We start from the raw sequence: 18,496 nt of genomic DNA, 5'->3' as shown, positions 1-18,496 counted from the left end.
ATTTAACAGAATTCTATTTTTGCGACCATGTTACTTTGTTAGTTTTGTTGTCTTGCTTTAATCTCAGTTTTCAAAGTTTTCCTGAAAGAATTCTTTCAATGGAGAGAAGATTATAAGACTATATTCAAATGTTTGTGGTCTAGAAAGTCTTGTTAATAAGAAGAAACTCAAAACAAACAACAATGAAACATAATTATGGCAATTATGGAGAAATGCGATTTTAAAATTTATCCAGGGCATACACTTCGATGAGGGATAGATCAGTCATGAAAAAGCAAACCAAACAGAACTGGGTGTCTCTTCTTTAAGATGACAAGCATCATTTGGCATCTTAAGGTGGACAGTGAAATAGCAGGATATGACTAATGTTAGTTCTGAAAGGGGCTGTCATATAGAGGCTACAAGATTTTGGTGGTAGGTAGGGTAGAACTCCAGGTGTCCTTCCTCTCTTGAATGTGGACGGTGTGAAGGTTTTCTCTTTGCTTTGTAAAGTGCTATGGGAACACAGTTAAGCTCTCTCTCCCACTTCTTTCAATCAGATTGCTGCCCCTGTGTAGACATTTTAGAGCTGCCCCCAGGAATACTCTATCCCGGAAAGATCCCAGGATCTCAAAGGTTGACAGAAGCAGGGAGAGATTCACAAGGTAGAATGCTTATTGTCATTGGGATCCACCTTGGGCTCTCAGCTTGGGGAAGGAATTTGGAGAGAGTAGCTCTGAAGATGCTTTTGTTGAAATTGAGAAAGAGAGTCAGGATCAATAATAGGAACAAGCATTTGGTTTTGTACACTCAAGTTGCTGCAGAACAGAGCAGTGATTCAGAAAGATGATTATGAACTCTAGCAACAACTAGTTTGATCTTTGGAGCCTTAGACAAGATTTCTTCAACTTGGCACTCTGACTCTTTTAGTGCTTGAAATTCTGACAGTGTACTGTGCCTATGAAGGCAATGTATTGAGGATCCAGTACTCACCCACAAATTAAATTATATTTTAATAATCAAATAAGGCTAAATCACAGTGCCTCTGGTCTGGCTGTGATTCATGTGTCCAATAAGCTAAGGTAGTAAAGCTTGTGTGATCATCTCTAAATGTTTAATATAGTGCAACATGTATTTCCCAACACCTTGCTTAGGAGGACAGCAGTGTTGACATATTTAGAAAAAGGATTTGGGTTTAGAATTCATTTACTGGAAAAAAAACTCTGGTCTAGCTAGTTCGGCCACAGTCAGTAGATATGAACTTGGGCATGTCACTTGACTTTCTGAAGCTCAGTTCCTCCTGGAATAAAACATATATAATAATATTCCTATTATTATTAACTAGTTATTATCAACTAATTGTTAGTTATTACCATTATTATGAGTAATAATGCTATGCTATTATTCTTGTTCTCATTGTTATAGGGTTGTTGGGAGGAATAAAGTAGACAAGCTATGTGAAAATTCTTAACACTGTGCTTGTTTTTCTGCATATGTTTCAGAGACTGTGGTTGACTGTGGTGGGTTGGTTGATGTATTGATTGACTGATGGTTCCAGTAGATAGCCATAGCAGTGATTTGAGGTTGAGATTGGAGCAGAGTTGTTTTGCAGAAAATAAGAACTGGCTGTTCTTTTGCTGGTTTTATTCCACTAACCAACATTAATAGCTTCCCTATTATGCCTGCCTTGCTATTTTGTGCTAAGAACAGAATGCACTGCCCCTCTAGACACTGAAACTTGGCCTCTTTGATGGTCTAGATGGTTCACATTGATTTTGAAATTTTTTATTGTTTTTTAATTTCAAAGTTCTCTATTAGCAGCTTGCTGAACATTTCTCTTGCATTTGAATCAAGAAATACACACATTTCTCTTGGGTATTCTTGTGTACACATGGACCTGACAAGTCTATGATGGAACTAGATGGAAGAAGCCTACAGAGAGAGGAAATGAGTCTCGGATCACTGCCTGACCCTGTTGTGTTCAGGCCATCTGAAATCCTTTTTGGAACAAGGGAGAGTAAAATAAACAGCAAAAACATGCAATACTCACAATTAAAATATTGCATGTAAGTAATAGTCACCATTTATTGAGAGTTATTAGGACTAGATCTCAAGCTTTCTGATTCCCAGACACAGTACCAAATGCTTTGTAGAGTTTATTTCCAGTAATCTTCACAGCAACCCTACTTTACAGATAAGGAAACCAAGGCTTAAGAGAGTAGGACTGACTTGACCAGACAAATAAATTGCCTTAACTTGTTTACATATAACTAGTAAGTGACAGACCCAGGATTCAAACCAGATCTGTCTGACTGTCCAAATACATTTACTTGATTACTTGAAAATATATTTATATTTATTTGATCTGTCCAAATATATTTACTACTCTACATTTAGTTTGAGCAACTTCTGACACCTGCAGTAACCGAGCAAAGTTGTAAAAAAAAGTACACTACTTTTAATATAAACTACATAGCTCATATCGTTGGAGAATTAAATTTAATATTCAGTGCCTATATATTATTTTTAAAATCTAACTTCTTCTTTCTTCCCTTCTTCATATCTAAGCTTTTCGTTTTCTCATGGCATGCTTACTGGTCATGAGAAAATATTATTTTAATTCTTTATTATATTTTGTTAATTTATTTTTAGTTTATTTAACTTTTAAGGATTTTGAATTCTATTTTTAATTGCTTTAACTATTTTCATTCTTACTTTGAGCTCTCTTTTAATGTTTTATAGTTGAAAATCATATCATAGGAATTACCATCACTCCCACCTCCAATTTCTTGAAGATATTTTCTACCTGTTCATTGCTTCTTGGGGTTTGGGATCTTTCCCTTTCCCTGTCCTCACCCACTGGCTCTATAAAAACAATTATTTACAAATTTTTATATTGCACAGTATTTCTTTGGCCAAAAATATATACTTTTTCCACCTTGCCACCAAGTTCATTTTCTCGCTGGTAGGAATCTGATGTTAGACTAGTAAGAAGTTTTTCAGTCTCATGAGATCATAATCACATACTACTGAGTCTTTGCCATTTTTCAGTTTCCTCACCTGTAAAATAAGACTCATAACCCTCTCATTTTCATTTATATAATGTGACCCCCCCCAACACACACACAGAGCTGTTTGAGTATTTCCATAAAAGTGACGGAGGTTCACAATCCTTTACCAGGATCCCTTGGAGCCAAGAGTGCTTCAGAATTCAAAATTTATCTATACCATACATTCCTTAATACCTCCAGTGGAGACTGTGGAAGCATAATAAAATATGTTCTGTCTCTGCAGCAAAATGAGTAAACATTCATTATAAATTGGATAAATAATGCACATTAATAATCCTAAGTCAATGACACTCTGACATTAGAAAAATGTTCAGTTCTTATAGCTTTTTGGATTTTAGGTTTGCAGATAATTATTAGTGGTAATTAATTTAAAATCACAAAGCTTTGTATTTAAAAAAATTTACCATGTAATATCATAGCCTACCTTACCTAAGCTGGTTTTCTGAAAGGTCTGTACTATCCAGTTGAACCAACGGGATTCGAGTAAGTCTCTTATTGTCTTCTATTGGGATTTTGCGTTCCATTGCCCTGTAATAATCTTGAAGGAGTCTCTTTGTATCTTGGAAACGGTTCAGTTCTGCCTTTAATAGCAAATGTGAATGTTAATATCCAACAAAGAACAAGCTGATCTACACATATTTCCCAAGTAAGACTCTGTAAGCACTATTCTTAAAACATGTAGGCTGAAATTAGTTTTCTAAAAATTGAGAAAAAAATAGTGGCTATAAGTGTATACATAAAATTTTCACAAAAATTAAAGATAAGTAGTGGCTTTATACTCTATTGAGCACAGCCATCTGACATTTCTATGCCTCTTGATATGACAAAAGTTACAGTATGTATGATATCTGCAATAGTGTATACAATTCATTATTTTGACATTAGGTATTCTTCCTGTGTCTTGGATCCAATCATCTAATACATTAACAAACATTTGAATGTCTTCTTTGTCACAGGTTGACATGGGAGATATCAAAAATACTATAGACCACAAATCCAAAATATAGATACAAATATGAAAAAATAAGACTCTAGTTCTGGTCCTCTAGGGAAATTTAACTTAATTGTGGACAAATGCCAAATGGTAACGTAAAGTGATAATGAGTAGCTCTCTTTTCAGTTTCCTTTCTTGCTCCATATGTTATTGTAGGAAGACAATTCCTCCACTGCTTACAGCTAAACCCCTCTGCTGGTGTTGCCAGTAAGCACCTTGAGAAAAATGCAGCAGTGCAGAGAAGTTGGTGGCAAGGGGAGCATCAGTTATTTGTATGTAGTGACTCCCTGTCAGCATAGGTCTTTTCCCTTTGTGGTATAAACACAAGACCCTGCACAGTACCAATGCCACAGATGTAGACCGTGAGTTTTCCAACCCATTCTCCCATTAGGTATTAGACCATATAGTATATCTGTGCTTCTCTTTGGTTGTGTAAACATGACTTCCAGACTTTGCTTTAGTTATTTGAGCTGCTTAAACTAGTACCTGAGGGCCTAAAAGCTGAAGCTCTTATGCAGATATGTTCCATATTTAGTTAGTTATAGAAAACATCTTTTTTAAAAAAGAACAAAACCGACTTAGTGTTCAAAGTCTTTAGCTGAACCTAACCCAAGGACATTTATAAAGGGATCCCTGCAATTTATCAAGCAATTATGTTGCTATTATTTCATAAAACATTGAGAAATAGTCTTGTACTACCATATTCATGGTTTAGAGCGAATAAATGCCTGCAATTGCATTGTAGTCTACAACAAAAGACAGTAACAGTTTGACTCTGCTTTGATATAGAAAAGGGTAAGCAAAATTGCTTCTGAAAAGTTGTTCTCTGCATTATTAAATTCTACCTAAATGACTGAAACAAGAAGAAATTCATTTTGTTAACTTGAATTTATGTTGTAAAATAAAATTACCATTCACATTGTCTTAAATTATAGAAAATGTTTTAAGTAGTCTCCTTGGATTTTAAGCATAAATATACATTTAAGTAATTTTTCACAGTAGCATTTCAAAATGACTGGAAAAACTACACATTTTTTCCTTTTCTTGCAAGGAAACCAAATTGAGTTTTAAAATATTTATATATGGAGTAAACTCACAGTTTGACAATTTTCACCTGTCATGCTTAAGTTTGGTAAAACAGTAGAGAGAAAACGAGTCTTATAAATAATACTCAGGAACATGCACAATACCACATTTACAATGGATAGAATACAAATGTAAAACCAATTTGTACATACTGGATACTGACAAATGACTTTGGAGAACTGAAGAAAAGTATGAAGAGGTTATAAAAAATTATTAGTCCTTAAACCATAACATTATAATATTTGGTAAATGAACCTAAAAATCAGGACATTATTTCCTCTTTAAATTAGGGGGCTGATCTCTTTAATTATGATTAGGTTTAGTAAAGCCTATTTTATATAACTGGTATTTGGAACAGTGCTGATATCCCTAGGCTTACCTTATTATAGTGATTATTTTATATAAAAGATTAATTTATTTTGAATCATAATTTAATTCGTTATATAGTTAATCTGAATAAGATGCCATATCCAGATTCCCTAAAAGCAGAATCAATCAAGTTTCTTCTCCATATTTATAAGTAGTAAGCAATACTTTCTTATTTTTTTGTCACGAAATCTTAGATTTGAAAGGAATTGTAGAAAGCACTGAGAATAGCATTTTCTGGAATTTACTAGAAAACTTGTCCTATAGGTTGTTAATGACTACCTTTCTGGGGATGAAACAAAGATTTCCCAAGGTCAAATAGTTTCAGAATGCTGGGTCAACATACCAAAAAGATTTCTTTACTGCAGGACATCTTGATTTCTAAATATGTCAATATGCTTATCAATCTCACAGGGAAAGGGAAGGGTAGAATATGTAGCAGTTCCCAAAGTCATTTGATCACAGAATCCTTGTTTTGCGAAACATCTCATAGGTCTAGTAGTCCATGGAACCTACTTTGGGAAACACTTATCTAGCTGTCATTATCCAATACCACAAGCCCTTGAAGACTTTATCTAAAGTTATTTTCCCCCGTCCCCCACAAACATGTGCAAGCTTCTGCTTTTGAGCTTCCCGGACACAGTGTCATTGCCTCAAAAATCTATTATTTGATGGGCAGTTCTAATCATTAGGCCCTTTCTTCATATACTGAACTGAAACCTAATCTCCTATAATTTCCACCCTTGGTTTTCATAGGATCCTATCTATCAGTGTAGAATAAGGCTCTCTTCTATTCTATGAGGCAAGCTTTCAACTATTTGAAAAATGTTGATGATTGTTAGAGCTTAGAAAAGGGTACTCCAAAGTATGGTGCTTTCACATGCTGAGTACTTCAAACTAAAGCAGCAGCCTCAGAACCAAGGTCTCTCTGACCTTCTTCTGCTTCCCTGAATCTTAACCCTCTTTTTCTCCTGCACAGGGAAGAGCTTTCTCTGAAGTTTCCCTTATCTGTTTAAGGGAAGTTCCTCCAGAAAGAGTGAACCCCCCCTCCCTGGTATCACAGGAGATACAAGTATCATACAACGCGCAGACAGAATTCATCATTCTTCCGAGTGCTGTTACCTGAGAGACTTTATCTAAATAATAAGACAACCTTTGTTCACAGTGCAGTTCCTCCCCTCACCCTCCCATAGCTTGTGTCACCACCTCCCCTAGAGAAGTCCCAAGCCCGTATTTCTTTCTGTAGCTCAAAATATTATTGAAACTTCAAACATCTGGCTCTTCTTAGAGTCTCATATTTTGTGGGACTCCATGCATATGTATGTAATAAATTTGCATGCCTTTTCTCCTGTGTCTTAGTCTGTTTTGTGTTGCTATAACAAAATACCTGAAACTAGGTAATTAATGGGGTGGGTGGGGGGGAGGTTTATTTAGCTCATGGTTCTGCAGGTAGGGAAGTCCAATATCAGGCAGTCCATCTGGTGAGGGCCTCGTGCTGCTTGAACTCATGGTGGAAAACAGGAGGGGAAGCAGTCATGTGCGAAGAGAGGGGACCAAGGAAGCTGACCTGCTTTATAACAACCTGCTCTCGTGGTAAGGCCAATTACCAAACATAGATGGACTATGACACCCTGCCCTTCAACCCACTCCTGCTTTTAAAAACTCTCCAGCCCTTCAGAGCCCAGTATCCAAAGACTTGGTCTGTGCTCTCTTCCTTACTGCTGGCAATAATATCAGAATAAAATCAGGATCTCTCTTATCTTGCCCTGTGTGATTTTTTATTTACAGGGCTGTGATTATAAGTTCATTGGGTTGTTCTAATGAAGACTTTTTTCCCAATCCAGTATCGGAAAATTTTTTATTTTCAAGAATCAAATGCCTGCTGGGTCTAATGTCACCCATGCGTTGTGGCAGGGCTGCTTTCCTGAGCTTTGGCTAGCCCCTTTGAGTGTCTGCTTTGAGACGCTGACAGGTGAACGATTCAGTTGCAGACACTATCTCTGCTGTCCCTTCCCACATATCTAGGCCACCTGGAAGCAAAGCTGATGAGTCGTTGCTTGGGATGTTTCCAGTTTGGGTGCGTCTTTGACCCAGACCGAAATGATTTATTTCAGCTAACTCCCTTGGCAGGTTGGAGTTCATATCGGGCAGAGTGCTATGAGCAAAATGAGCCCTGACATTCTCAAAGGAGTTGTTCCACAAGGCATGCTCCCATGGAGAGAAGAGTCTGTGTCATTGTGAGCAGCTGCCCCTACCTGCATTAGTGAGAAGAAGTGGTTCATTGTTATTCCAAGAGAGTCCTGTAACCAGCTGTCATTAATGATACCTAGCCGCTCCTGCTCCGCCTCTTCCTTCCTGGCGTCACAAATGTCCCACAGGCGGTCTCGCAAATCCTGAGCAGAAAAGAAGCATTATTTCAGCTCAAATTACCTCAGGGTAATAAAACTAAAATCTGTTGCTTCTCTTAAAAATGTCCCTAAAGAAATTTTTGACCTAATGCACTAATGTATTGTATTTGTTCATTCAATCAATATTTAATTGATTGTCAGGCACTTGCTTTCTAAGACTACCTCACCAAATCATAAGCCCATGTCTCCCACTTTAGCCATGGATGGCTACGTTTTATGTGTTTTAAAGCTTCCTCAAAAAATATGGTTGTAAACATACTTTCAGTGTATTTTGGGGGGAAAACGGTGTATTATCGGTGGGAAAAACATACAGGTGTATTTAAACCAAAGGCATAGACTTGTTAATTGTTATCAGTGGTGGAACACATCATTCACCAAAAAATGTTGTCTGTGCTTACTGGGATGGTCCAAAAATAAGCTTTTTATTAAAGAGCTGGCAGTAAAAAATCTTTTAAAGATCCCAGTTCTGCCACTTACTGGATCCTGAACAATCACAAAGGTGATAAATATAAATATAATAATTTGTAACATTATATTTATATATTTATAAATAATAATATATAATAACACATTTATAATGTGATAATTTAAAATATAATATAACAAATTATTTATGCATTTATATATAAATATAATAAAAATAACAATGGTTACCACATACCCTTCCTATGTGTGTCAGAGTGTCAGAACACAAATCACTCTGTGCTTGTATTGACTCATTTAATGTCTCACAACAGACTTAGGTAGGTGCTACTATTATTTTCATTTTGCAGATGAAGAAACTGAGTCACCAAGAAGTTATTTTCCTAAGGTCACACAATGAGTAAGAGGTAAATCCGGGATTTGAACCTGTGGTCTTTAGTAATAAGCACCACTATATTATGCCTCAGTTCCTTTATCTGTAAAGTAGGCATAGTACCACTTATCTTTGGATGTGTTATATAGAATAAATTAGCCCGTGTATATAAAGCACTTAGCACAGAGTTTAGCACATAATTCCTCAATTAATGAAAACTATTACTATAATCTTATTCATAGCAATAAACCATTTTTGTTTAATAAAATATTCTATGCATAAAACATACATAATTCAATAAAACTTGACAGTTTTCACAATAATAATAATAATTGAACATGTACTATGTGTTGGGCATTATGTTAAGTCTTTGCACTGATTATCTTCTAATCCCCACAATAGGTAGGTTTCTGATGAGACAACTCGAGTACTTGCCCATTGTTTCAATGTGGTAGAGCCTTGAATTTGAAACCTAGCAGTTTGATTCCAATGCCTACAGTGAGTTTTATTTCCGTGATGCTGTGTTTATGGAACACTTTGTGTTTTAACTCTTACTTTAGCATTCTGGTTTGTTACCTTGTAGAGGCTGCATGAAAATATCACAAGCCATTCATATAGCCGCATACTAAGTGTCAAAACAATACATCATTATTTTAGAGCTGATCTTGATATCTTCACAGTGTTTCTACAAATGCTCTGTTAGGCATTGAATAAGTAAAGATGTATGCTTATCAAATATGTATATATTTTTAAAAGATAGGAGAGGACAGAGAAGAGGAAAAAGTACAAAAGCAGGAGTCTAGAGACCTTAATTCTAGTTCTTTTCCTGCTACTGACTCACTGTGAAAACTTTGTAAGTAACATCTTCTCAGTGGCTCAGTTTTCTACTGGGCAGAATGAGGACAGTTCAATAGAAGAACCTCTCCATGAACTCATAGGACTGGAATGAAATACTCTAAGAACAAGGAATATTACCAGGGATAAAATGGATTCAAACGATTAGTGTTTATTATGGGCTTACCGAGAAGCATGGCTGTTTTTAACACTTTATTTAGCAAGAGTTAGGGAATTGCTAAATCTTCCTGAATAATCAGAGATGGATTTTATTTAAGAAGAGCTCCTGAATTTTTGAAACTGAGAAGATCATGAACTGAGAAGATCATGCAGACAAAATCATTAAAAATCTACACTTTTACAAAAGTTGTAAAGATTTTTGTTGGGTCAAAAAACCAAATTCAACCTACATGGTGCTTACTAGAGACACATAAAACAAAATGACACAAAAAAGTCAAAGGTGAAAATAGATGAGGAAAATGCAAATTAAATATAAAACTAGATTCATGGTCTTATTATCAGGTAAAAATCAAATTCAAGGCAAAAGCACTTTGGGGACAAAGATGGTTATTTTGTACTATAATGGGAAGCCAGGTGACCTGGCACGGATTCCCAAAACTGCCACTTACTATGGTGACCTTTTTATCACATATCTTCATCTATCAAATGAGACCGTTACTAGTTCCTGCCTCAGGGGGTTGTTGCGGGAATGGAAGAAGCCAGCGCAGCACGTACGGTGTGCTTGGCGTTTAGCTCTGACTGTTGCTGCATTAAAATCTGTAAGTCAAAAACTGTAGCGAGGAAAATGGATAAAAATGTAGTAGTCACAAGAGCTTTTAACTTACTTCCATGGATTTTGCAAGATTAAGTAGGTATAAAAATGTAAAACATAATACAGCAGTTGTTTCAATCTGATAACACTTTAAAAAATACGTGTGATGTAAGAGCCTAGCCTAAATTTGGTCATAGTGCATGAAGCAAAGGTAGGGTTTTTTTTTTTTAAACTTCACAAGTTTCTCTACTCTATACTCCTGCTGAGGATCCACTGCTAAGAAGAGGTAAAACAACTTTAGTGAGGTTGATTTGGCCAAAACTTAATAAACTTTCCGAGAAAAAACCATGTATGTTATGTATTTTCTGATATTCATGGATATTTTCTTAATCTAGTGCCTTAGACTGCTGAGCCATGCTCAGAGGCATGGCTGGTTTTTACACTAATATCCATGTTTCTACTCAAAGGAATGTTTGTTTGTGTCTTTGACTATTTTTGCCAGAGATTCCTTTGCCTTATTACCTGGATTGATATTTTAATTTTAATGTTATCATTACCGCCAAGTTGTCAATTTCTGCTCTTGTCCTCATTAAGTCCTTTCTCCTTTTCTCAGGTTTATTTTCTAGCTTCTTTTTGAAGTTATATTTATTTTTATTAAGTAAAAAAAAGGGGTGGGGGAATATGTATATCCAACAGACATAACTAAGTAGGTAGATAGATACCTACACACATATAAATATATCATACGTAACTCTGTATTGATACATTTGACAGTCTTCTCACACCATTTGGTTAGCTTTTTGGAAAAAATAAAATGAAACTTCTATCAAAGTAACAAAATAATTTAAATATTTAAAAGTAAAATATAAAACTATAAACGTATTAAAAATATTGGTATACTTGTATATCATCTTGAGGTGAAGAAATATTTTAAAATTGACCACAAAGAAGCTATAAAGAAAAATTTACTTTGTATATCCACATAAACACTGAAAGCTTTCTGCATATTAAAACTCTCCTCAAATAATATAAGGCAAACATCAAACTGGGAATATATTTGTTGCATATGATCAACAAATGGTTTACATCCTTATTGTATAAAGAGGTCTTAAAGATCAGTAAGAAAAAGAGCACTTTCTAACAAGTGGGCAGAAATCCAAAATGGGCAGAAATCACAAACAGGTTTAAGGAAGAAGTAAATAAATTACCATTAAACTTAGAAAAAATTGTCAACTTCAACTGTAAAAATAGGCATGCAAACTACAAGAAGACAGTCATATTTTTGCCTACTAAATTGGCAAAGATTAGCAAAAAGTATCTAATATTTAATGCATTTGCATAACATGTTACTTGAAGCAAAGTTTATGTTTTCAGTGTAAAAATATAATTTAAAAAAATTTTTAAATATAATTTTAAAAAAGTAAATTTAAAAAATTTTTGAAGTTTGTAAATTTTTAATTGTTTCAAAAACCTTAAAAATAAGCATAATTTTAGATTCAACAATTTCCACTTTTTGAGAAATTTGCCCAGTGAAATAATTAAGGATGTAGTTAATAGTTAGTTGGATGAACTTTTATTGTATGATTCTCTGTAATAAAAAATTGGTGCTCAACAGAATTTGTTAATGAAATGGTGACTGATAGTGTAATAGAAATTGGTTAAATAACTTAAGATATAGTCCATTAGTCATACTTCTTAGTCTTAAAAATGATGCTGTAGGTGAATCTTGATTGAAAAAGAAACCATGCTTTATTGATGAAAAAAATGCTACAAAACAATATGTATGTTGTGATCACTTTTAGGTTTTTTTTGGTGGCTGGCCAGCACAGAGATCTGAACCCTTGACCTTGGCATTATCAACACTGCGTTCTAACCAACTGAGCTAACCGCTAACTGGGCTAGCCAAGCCATCACATTTTTGTAAAAATAATCTGAAAAAATATGCAGATATGCACCAAGATAGTAACAATAGTTAAATATTGGCAGTGGGATTATGAATTTGTCATTTTAAATTTTGCTTCTTTTTATTTTCTAATTTATCTACAATAGGCATACGGTGCATTTGGAATTAAAAAAACGAAACAAAACAAAACAAAACAAAAATCCCAGATAAGAGAAAATTTCCAAATCTTTTCATTCTTTGCCAACAATCACCTGACTAATGTGGGCAAGAAGTATACAGGCAAGAAGTACACAGGGCTGGCTTGGGGCTGGCTTTGTGAATAGGTAGGAAAGAGAAAAGACAGAAAAAGAGAAAGTTTTAGGATTTACATGGTTATTAATCATCGTTTGAGGAACATCTAAGGATAGACAAAATACTTCAGCTTTCCTAGGTCATCTGAATACCTTTCAGGTTAAACCCTTCAACACCCCGTCCCCACCATCCAAGCCACCATGGTGCCTTGCCTTTATGCAAGAGATTCCCAACTGGTTTGCCACTGGTCTTCCTGCTGGTTTCCCTGATGTTTTTATTCCACTATAGACTCTTTTAAAACCAGAGGACATCTTCCCATCTCTCTCAGACCAAAACCCATATTCTAGTAGGGACCTTCAAGGCCTTAGACAATCTGGTTCCCTGTGATCTCTCTGACCTCATCACCAAGCACTCTCATCCACACTCACTCTATTCCATCCACTATAGGCTCCTTGCTGTTCTTCAAACACACTGAGCATCCTCCGTGTTCAGTGCCTTTGCCCTTTCTCTCCCCTGAGAATGATACATCCTTACCCCAGATATCTACATGGCTTACCCTATCACTTCCATCCTAATCTGTTCATAGGTCCCCTTCTCTGTGGGACTTTCCACAGCCACTATGTACAGAATGGTACATTAAATGTTCCTTTTCCCTCTGCCCTACTTTCTCATTCTCCACGTAGTTCTTATTACCAATGACACTCACACTATATGTTTTCTTCTTTAGTGCTTCTTCTTGTTTCCTGGTCACCAGAATGTAAACATTATACTCACATAGACTTCTTTTTTCACTACTGAATCCTAGTCCCTTGATCAGTGCCAGGACCATAAAAGATGCTCAAGAAGTAATTTTTGAGAAGATGAATGGGCCATGGTGTACAGTTTGGCAATGTTTTTGTTGCACAAATAAAAATTGAGATCGTAATTAGGTTTGACTACTAGTAGCCTATACTTAAGGTAGTGGCAAGGGATCCCTCTGATGGGATAAAGGGGTCTGTCAATTTACACAGAAAATGCGAAGAGTAAGAAATTGAAATGAGGCTTCTTGTACATCAGAAGCCCTTTTCTAAAGCATCAGGGTAATATCCTTCACTCATGAATTTGTGAAAATCTGCTTGTCTACTAACTGCCAGGCATTGTGCTTGCTGAAGATACAAAGATGTCTAATATTTGGTACCCGCCCTCAAAAGATCTATTCAGGGCTGACTGGTTAGCTCAGTTGGTTAGAGTGCGGTGTTACAACACCAAGGTCAAGGATTCAGATCCCTGTACTGGCCAGCTGCCCCCATTCCTCCCCCAGAAAGAGATCTACTTAATAGAGGCAACCCGTTAGATTTCCTTACAGTTCCCTCATCTCCATTGTCCTTGCCATCATCCAACTACATAACTGCATCTAGATAGGCATGTGATTAGTGCCAGGCATGAACACAGTTACATGGTCTAGCAAAGGGGTTAGGAAGCTGCAAGACGGATGCCAGTGATGCTCTTGCATCACCGACCTTGGCTCCTCTTTCCAGAAGTGCTGCCGTGGTCCTCTCATCCTGAACTCACAGGGCAGTAGAGCTGCTGCTCCAGAAAGATGGCTGGTTAAGAGATCAAATCATTTCCTTTCTCCTCCTCACACCTCATAAAGGTAAAAAGGAAATAAATTGGGGTTTGCAAGACAAGCAGGAAAGGGCAGTGACCCTGGCCCAGCAAGTCACAGATTTGCTTACATTCACTCTTTGGTGCAGTTCAGCCTTTGTTTCCTCATCGTCCCACAGGTCACCAGGAAGAGAGTTGAAATCAGCCTGCCATTGAGCTACGAAATCTTGCTTGTGATCTGGTCGCCGCAGAAACTCCTGGAAACTTGTTCTGTAAGGCATTAAGAGAATGAAATGAATCCTACATGTCATGACTATAAACTGTAAAATTCTGACTTCGAGAACCCGACTTACCTAATGTCATATAAGTAAGCAACCACACTATGCTGATCTTCTCTCAGATTCCTGAGCACTGTTTTGATGGTGTTTATGTAGGAATTTTCTACGAGTTCCCAGTAAGGTACTAAAAATGAAGGTATTTCCTGTTGAACAGTAAAGCATAGAAATTGTTATTTCAAAATGGAAATTCTTCTGAATAATTGAGTCAAAAGAGCACTACTGAGCAAGAAGACCGAGATGCAATTGCAGCTACTTACATCGTTCCCTGTGAAACTTCCTCCTCCTCCTCTCTGCCCCTCCCCCAGTTAATTCCTAGTCCAAATAATTCTTCATTTTTCAGCTTGGACATCATTTCTTCCAGAAATTCCTCCCTGATCCGACAGGTCTACAAGGTCGCCCCCTGAGGTTCTGAGGCTCTCCTTTACTACCCTGTACTTCTCTCATTATATAACATGGATGATGTTAATTGTAACCACTTATTTATTGCCTGTGTTTGCCTCTAGAATGTTAGGCTCATAAAGCCAGGAACTATGGATGTCTTGCTTGCCACTATGCGACATGTCCTGTGATCATCAGAGTGTCTGGACATGGTAGGTCCTCAAGAAATACTTATTGAATAAATAATTAATCGAACCATCACAAATATCATATTTTGCTTCTTTGGCAAAACTGCCTAGAATGGAGAATACCTATTGTTCCCGTCTGAGTGGTAATGAGCTATTTCTCTGATTCCACCCAGGAGGTTCTATCCTTGCTGTGTGCACCATGAAACTCAGTGCAGTTTTTATGTTATCTTTAATAATGCAAATAATCAAAAACAAGAAATAACCCAAATGAAGTAAAATTGAGGATGCATGTTATATCCAATATAAACTTGCTGTACTAATTATTCCCTTATTGGCTGTGCATTTCTTTACTCTGGGATTCACACATGGGAACCTTAGAAGTCATCTGGGCTAATTTCCTCTCTAAACAAGAAATGCCAGATGCTAGAGATATATTATATTATTCAATCTCTCTGTGGACATCACAGATGCTTCAAACATGACATTTCAAGTAACCACCTCCAGTGTCACACAATTCATGTTGTTGGAAAATTCGTCCTTGTGTTGAGCAGAAATGGTTTTCCTGTAGTTTCCGCTTATCAGCCCTAACTATGCCCTTTTGAGAAGGACAGACTACCTTTGTCCTGTCTTCCCTATTGGAGCTGGTCAAATATCTGAAGACAGGTATCATTAGAGAATAGAGAGCTAGCCTGGGACTTAGGATAAATGAAATCCAGTCTAAGCCATTTTATCATTACTTAAGTGTCTTTGTCCAAGTCAGTGAGTTAAACCAACCAAGAGTTATTAATTGAGTGGTCACTCTATGTAAGCACTGTTCTAGGGACTAGGAGGGTTTTGGTGAATAATGCAGAGTCTCTGGCTTCGAGAGTTTATATTCTGGTGGGAGACGGGAAACAGTGGTGTTATAAGTAATTAAGTAAATCAGTAAGCAGGTAGGTAAAGACCTAAGCAATTTAATTAACTAATAAAAAAGTAATTCTGTTACTAAGTGCTGTGAAGTGACAGAGGAGCTGTTTTGTTTTGGGTTGTTGGGGGAGGCCTCTGTATAGGCGGCATTGGCATTGGCACTGAAAAGGAGGAAGATTTGGGGGAAGGGCACTCTGAGCAGAAGAAACAGCAGGTGCTAAGATACTGTGGTGGGGATGTTCTTGGCATATTTAAGGGACGGCACTCAGGCTAGTGTGGGTAGAGCTTGGTGGAACAGAGCAGAAGTGGAGAAAGATCACGCCTGAGTGTGGGTAAGACCCAGTTCCTGAACCGTTCCCAGATTTGGTCCTTTCTTCCCTTCTCTTCTCAGTGTCATTGCCCTTATTCAGGACCTTGTCATCTCTTGTCTAGAACAGTACAGGGGCATCCTGACAGGTTTCTGTGATTCTTTCCAGTATTCTTGGATTACCTTCTATCCCCTAAATGCCTAATACTTATTGAGAATTACTTTGTGCCAGATACTCTTTAAAGGGCTTTTATGTGTACTAACTTGTTAAATTCTTACAACAACCTATAAGATTGGTTTCTACTATTAATCCCATTTAAAAATGAAGCAATTGAGGCCAGAGGCAAAATAGCTTGAACAAGGTCATGCAGCTGCTGAGCGACATAGTGGGGATTAAACATAGGCTGACTAATCACAGCCCATGTTTTTAAGCAATTCACTCTATTGTCTGTCTGAGTTATTGCTTTGAAAATAGATTCCACCATGTTATTTCCTTACTGAAAAGCCTTTCATGGCTATCACTACCTAGCAGATCAAGTGCTTTAGCACTGCTTTATGGTCCCTCTAAATCTGGCCCTCACCCTCCTATGAGACTTGCCTCTTGAAGCTGAGTCCTCTGACCTTTTTCTCCTAAATATACTGAGCTATTCTCTCTGATTGGGATCCCTTTCTTATATTCCCTAACCAATGAATTCATACTGTAAAAGATACCTTGCAATGTGGGCCTTTTTTTTGGACATCCAAACAAAATGTATTTTTCCCTCCTCTATGTAATTATCACATCTTATATTCCTGTTACAGATGCAATTTCAAAACTGTTATAATTAGTTTATTTGCCTCTGTCTCCAAGTAGATAGTGCCCTTGGACATAGAAATTGCAACTTCCTTGTTTTTGTATTCCTTGCACCGAGTACAGCATTTGCACAGAACAGATGCTCAGTAAATATTAATGTGAGTGTAAGTAGACTCAAGTGAACTGGGTTTTGTCATTAGTTACATTTTTGGGAGACTGGATGACTCCATTTAGTTCTAAAAGCCTAAGGTTCTATGTCTAAACAAGCTTCAAGTGTTCATTGATCTGAATTAAACATTTACCGTTCTTTTAAGACTCCTCTGACATTATTCTAACACCATTTCCTGACCTAGTTTCCCTCTCTAGTTTCTAGTTTGGCATAATCTCTCTTAAAGGAGGTGGTATCCAGAATGGTGCTAAAGACGTTTTAAATAACCACACTACTAAATCTCCCTCCTTTCTGGTCGACTTCAATCCATTAATCAACACTGTGTGCATAGTGAGTTACCCCGTAAGAATGATCTTAATTGGATTAACATCCTGTTCACAGGACCTACAATAACTTCATGACAAAATTGCTAAATACTGCTTTGAACTCAAGTGACACTATGTCTATGGTACTCCCTGACCCACCTATGTGACCTTGCTATCAAGGAAAAGGATTGGGTCAGTTCAATGGAGTGAGTTACTCTTCCCATGCAGGCTCCAAGAGATCATTTTACATTCTGTAAGTGCTCATGAGTCACATGTCTAATAATTTGCTCCTGAATTTTGTCAGGGATTACTGTATAAATTATTGATCTCTATGTTACTAAGTCCCATCAACTTTTCTTAAATATTTAGGCATTTGTCTACCTGTGGTCTTCTGAAAGCCCCCTGTATTCTCTGTGATTTCTATGAATTATTGACAATGTTATATCTCTAGGTTCTTCCAGCCCCTGAAATTTAATTTTTCTGGGTCTGAGAATTTGAACTTATATGATGGAACAAGATATTCAAATTTATCCTTTCTAATTAAATTGTCTTCTCTTGGTTAAAGAAGACTGAACATAGTAGGAATTCAGCAGACAATGCAGTATTTATTCTCCAAAGCTTCAGAGACCCTCACTTTACATAGACATCTTCCGAGAGCCTAAGAGGGGCCTAGCACTTTGCTCACATTTGTCAGGTTCATTTTTAAGTGCCAGTGGTTAGGCCTTCTGTCTTTTTCTAATTTGATTTCCTCTCCATCACACTTCCCATCATAATGAGTTATGAAGCTAAAAGAACATGTTCTAAACTATCAATAATAAAAAGCCAGATTTTGATCAACCTCGCTTGAGGGAAGTCTGGATTATCTTTCTATTTTCTCTACAGGAAAATGATTTTACAAAATCATTGTCACATGCGAAGACAAGCAAAGAAATTACATCCAAGATGTAAGAATAAGTGAATAATAGAGGTGTATCAGGCATCTAAAAAATAAAAATGTATTATTTATCTATCTTTTGTGATGTCTGTGG

General features: G+C 36.7%; 1 protein-coding gene across 1 annotated transcript in view; it reads right to left on the bottom strand.

The window, feature by feature from the left end:
* The window catches only part of SPEF2 (sperm flagellar 2), a 191,094-nt gene that overhangs the window by 65,840 nt on the left and 106,758 nt on the right, over window positions 1-18,496 (bottom strand). The window contains exons 22-25 of the mRNA XM_063087801.1: window positions 14,438-14,565; window positions 14,216-14,354; window positions 7,752-7,889; window positions 3,480-3,631 (exon numbers count right to left, since the gene is read on the bottom strand). Coding sequence (XP_062943871.1) covers window positions 3,480-3,631; window positions 7,752-7,889; window positions 14,216-14,354; window positions 14,438-14,565 — 557 coding nt within the window. The remainder of the gene's footprint in view (window positions 1-3,479; window positions 3,632-7,751; window positions 7,890-14,215; window positions 14,355-14,437; window positions 14,566-18,496) is intronic.

This window comes from Cynocephalus volans, chromosome 2 (assembly GCF_027409185.1).
Source record: "Cynocephalus volans isolate mCynVol1 chromosome 2, mCynVol1.pri, whole genome shotgun sequence".
Classification (NCBI taxonomy): Eukaryota; Metazoa; Chordata; class Mammalia; order Dermoptera; family Cynocephalidae; genus Cynocephalus; species Cynocephalus volans.
This window is presented reverse-complemented; position numbering and strand designations above follow the sequence as displayed.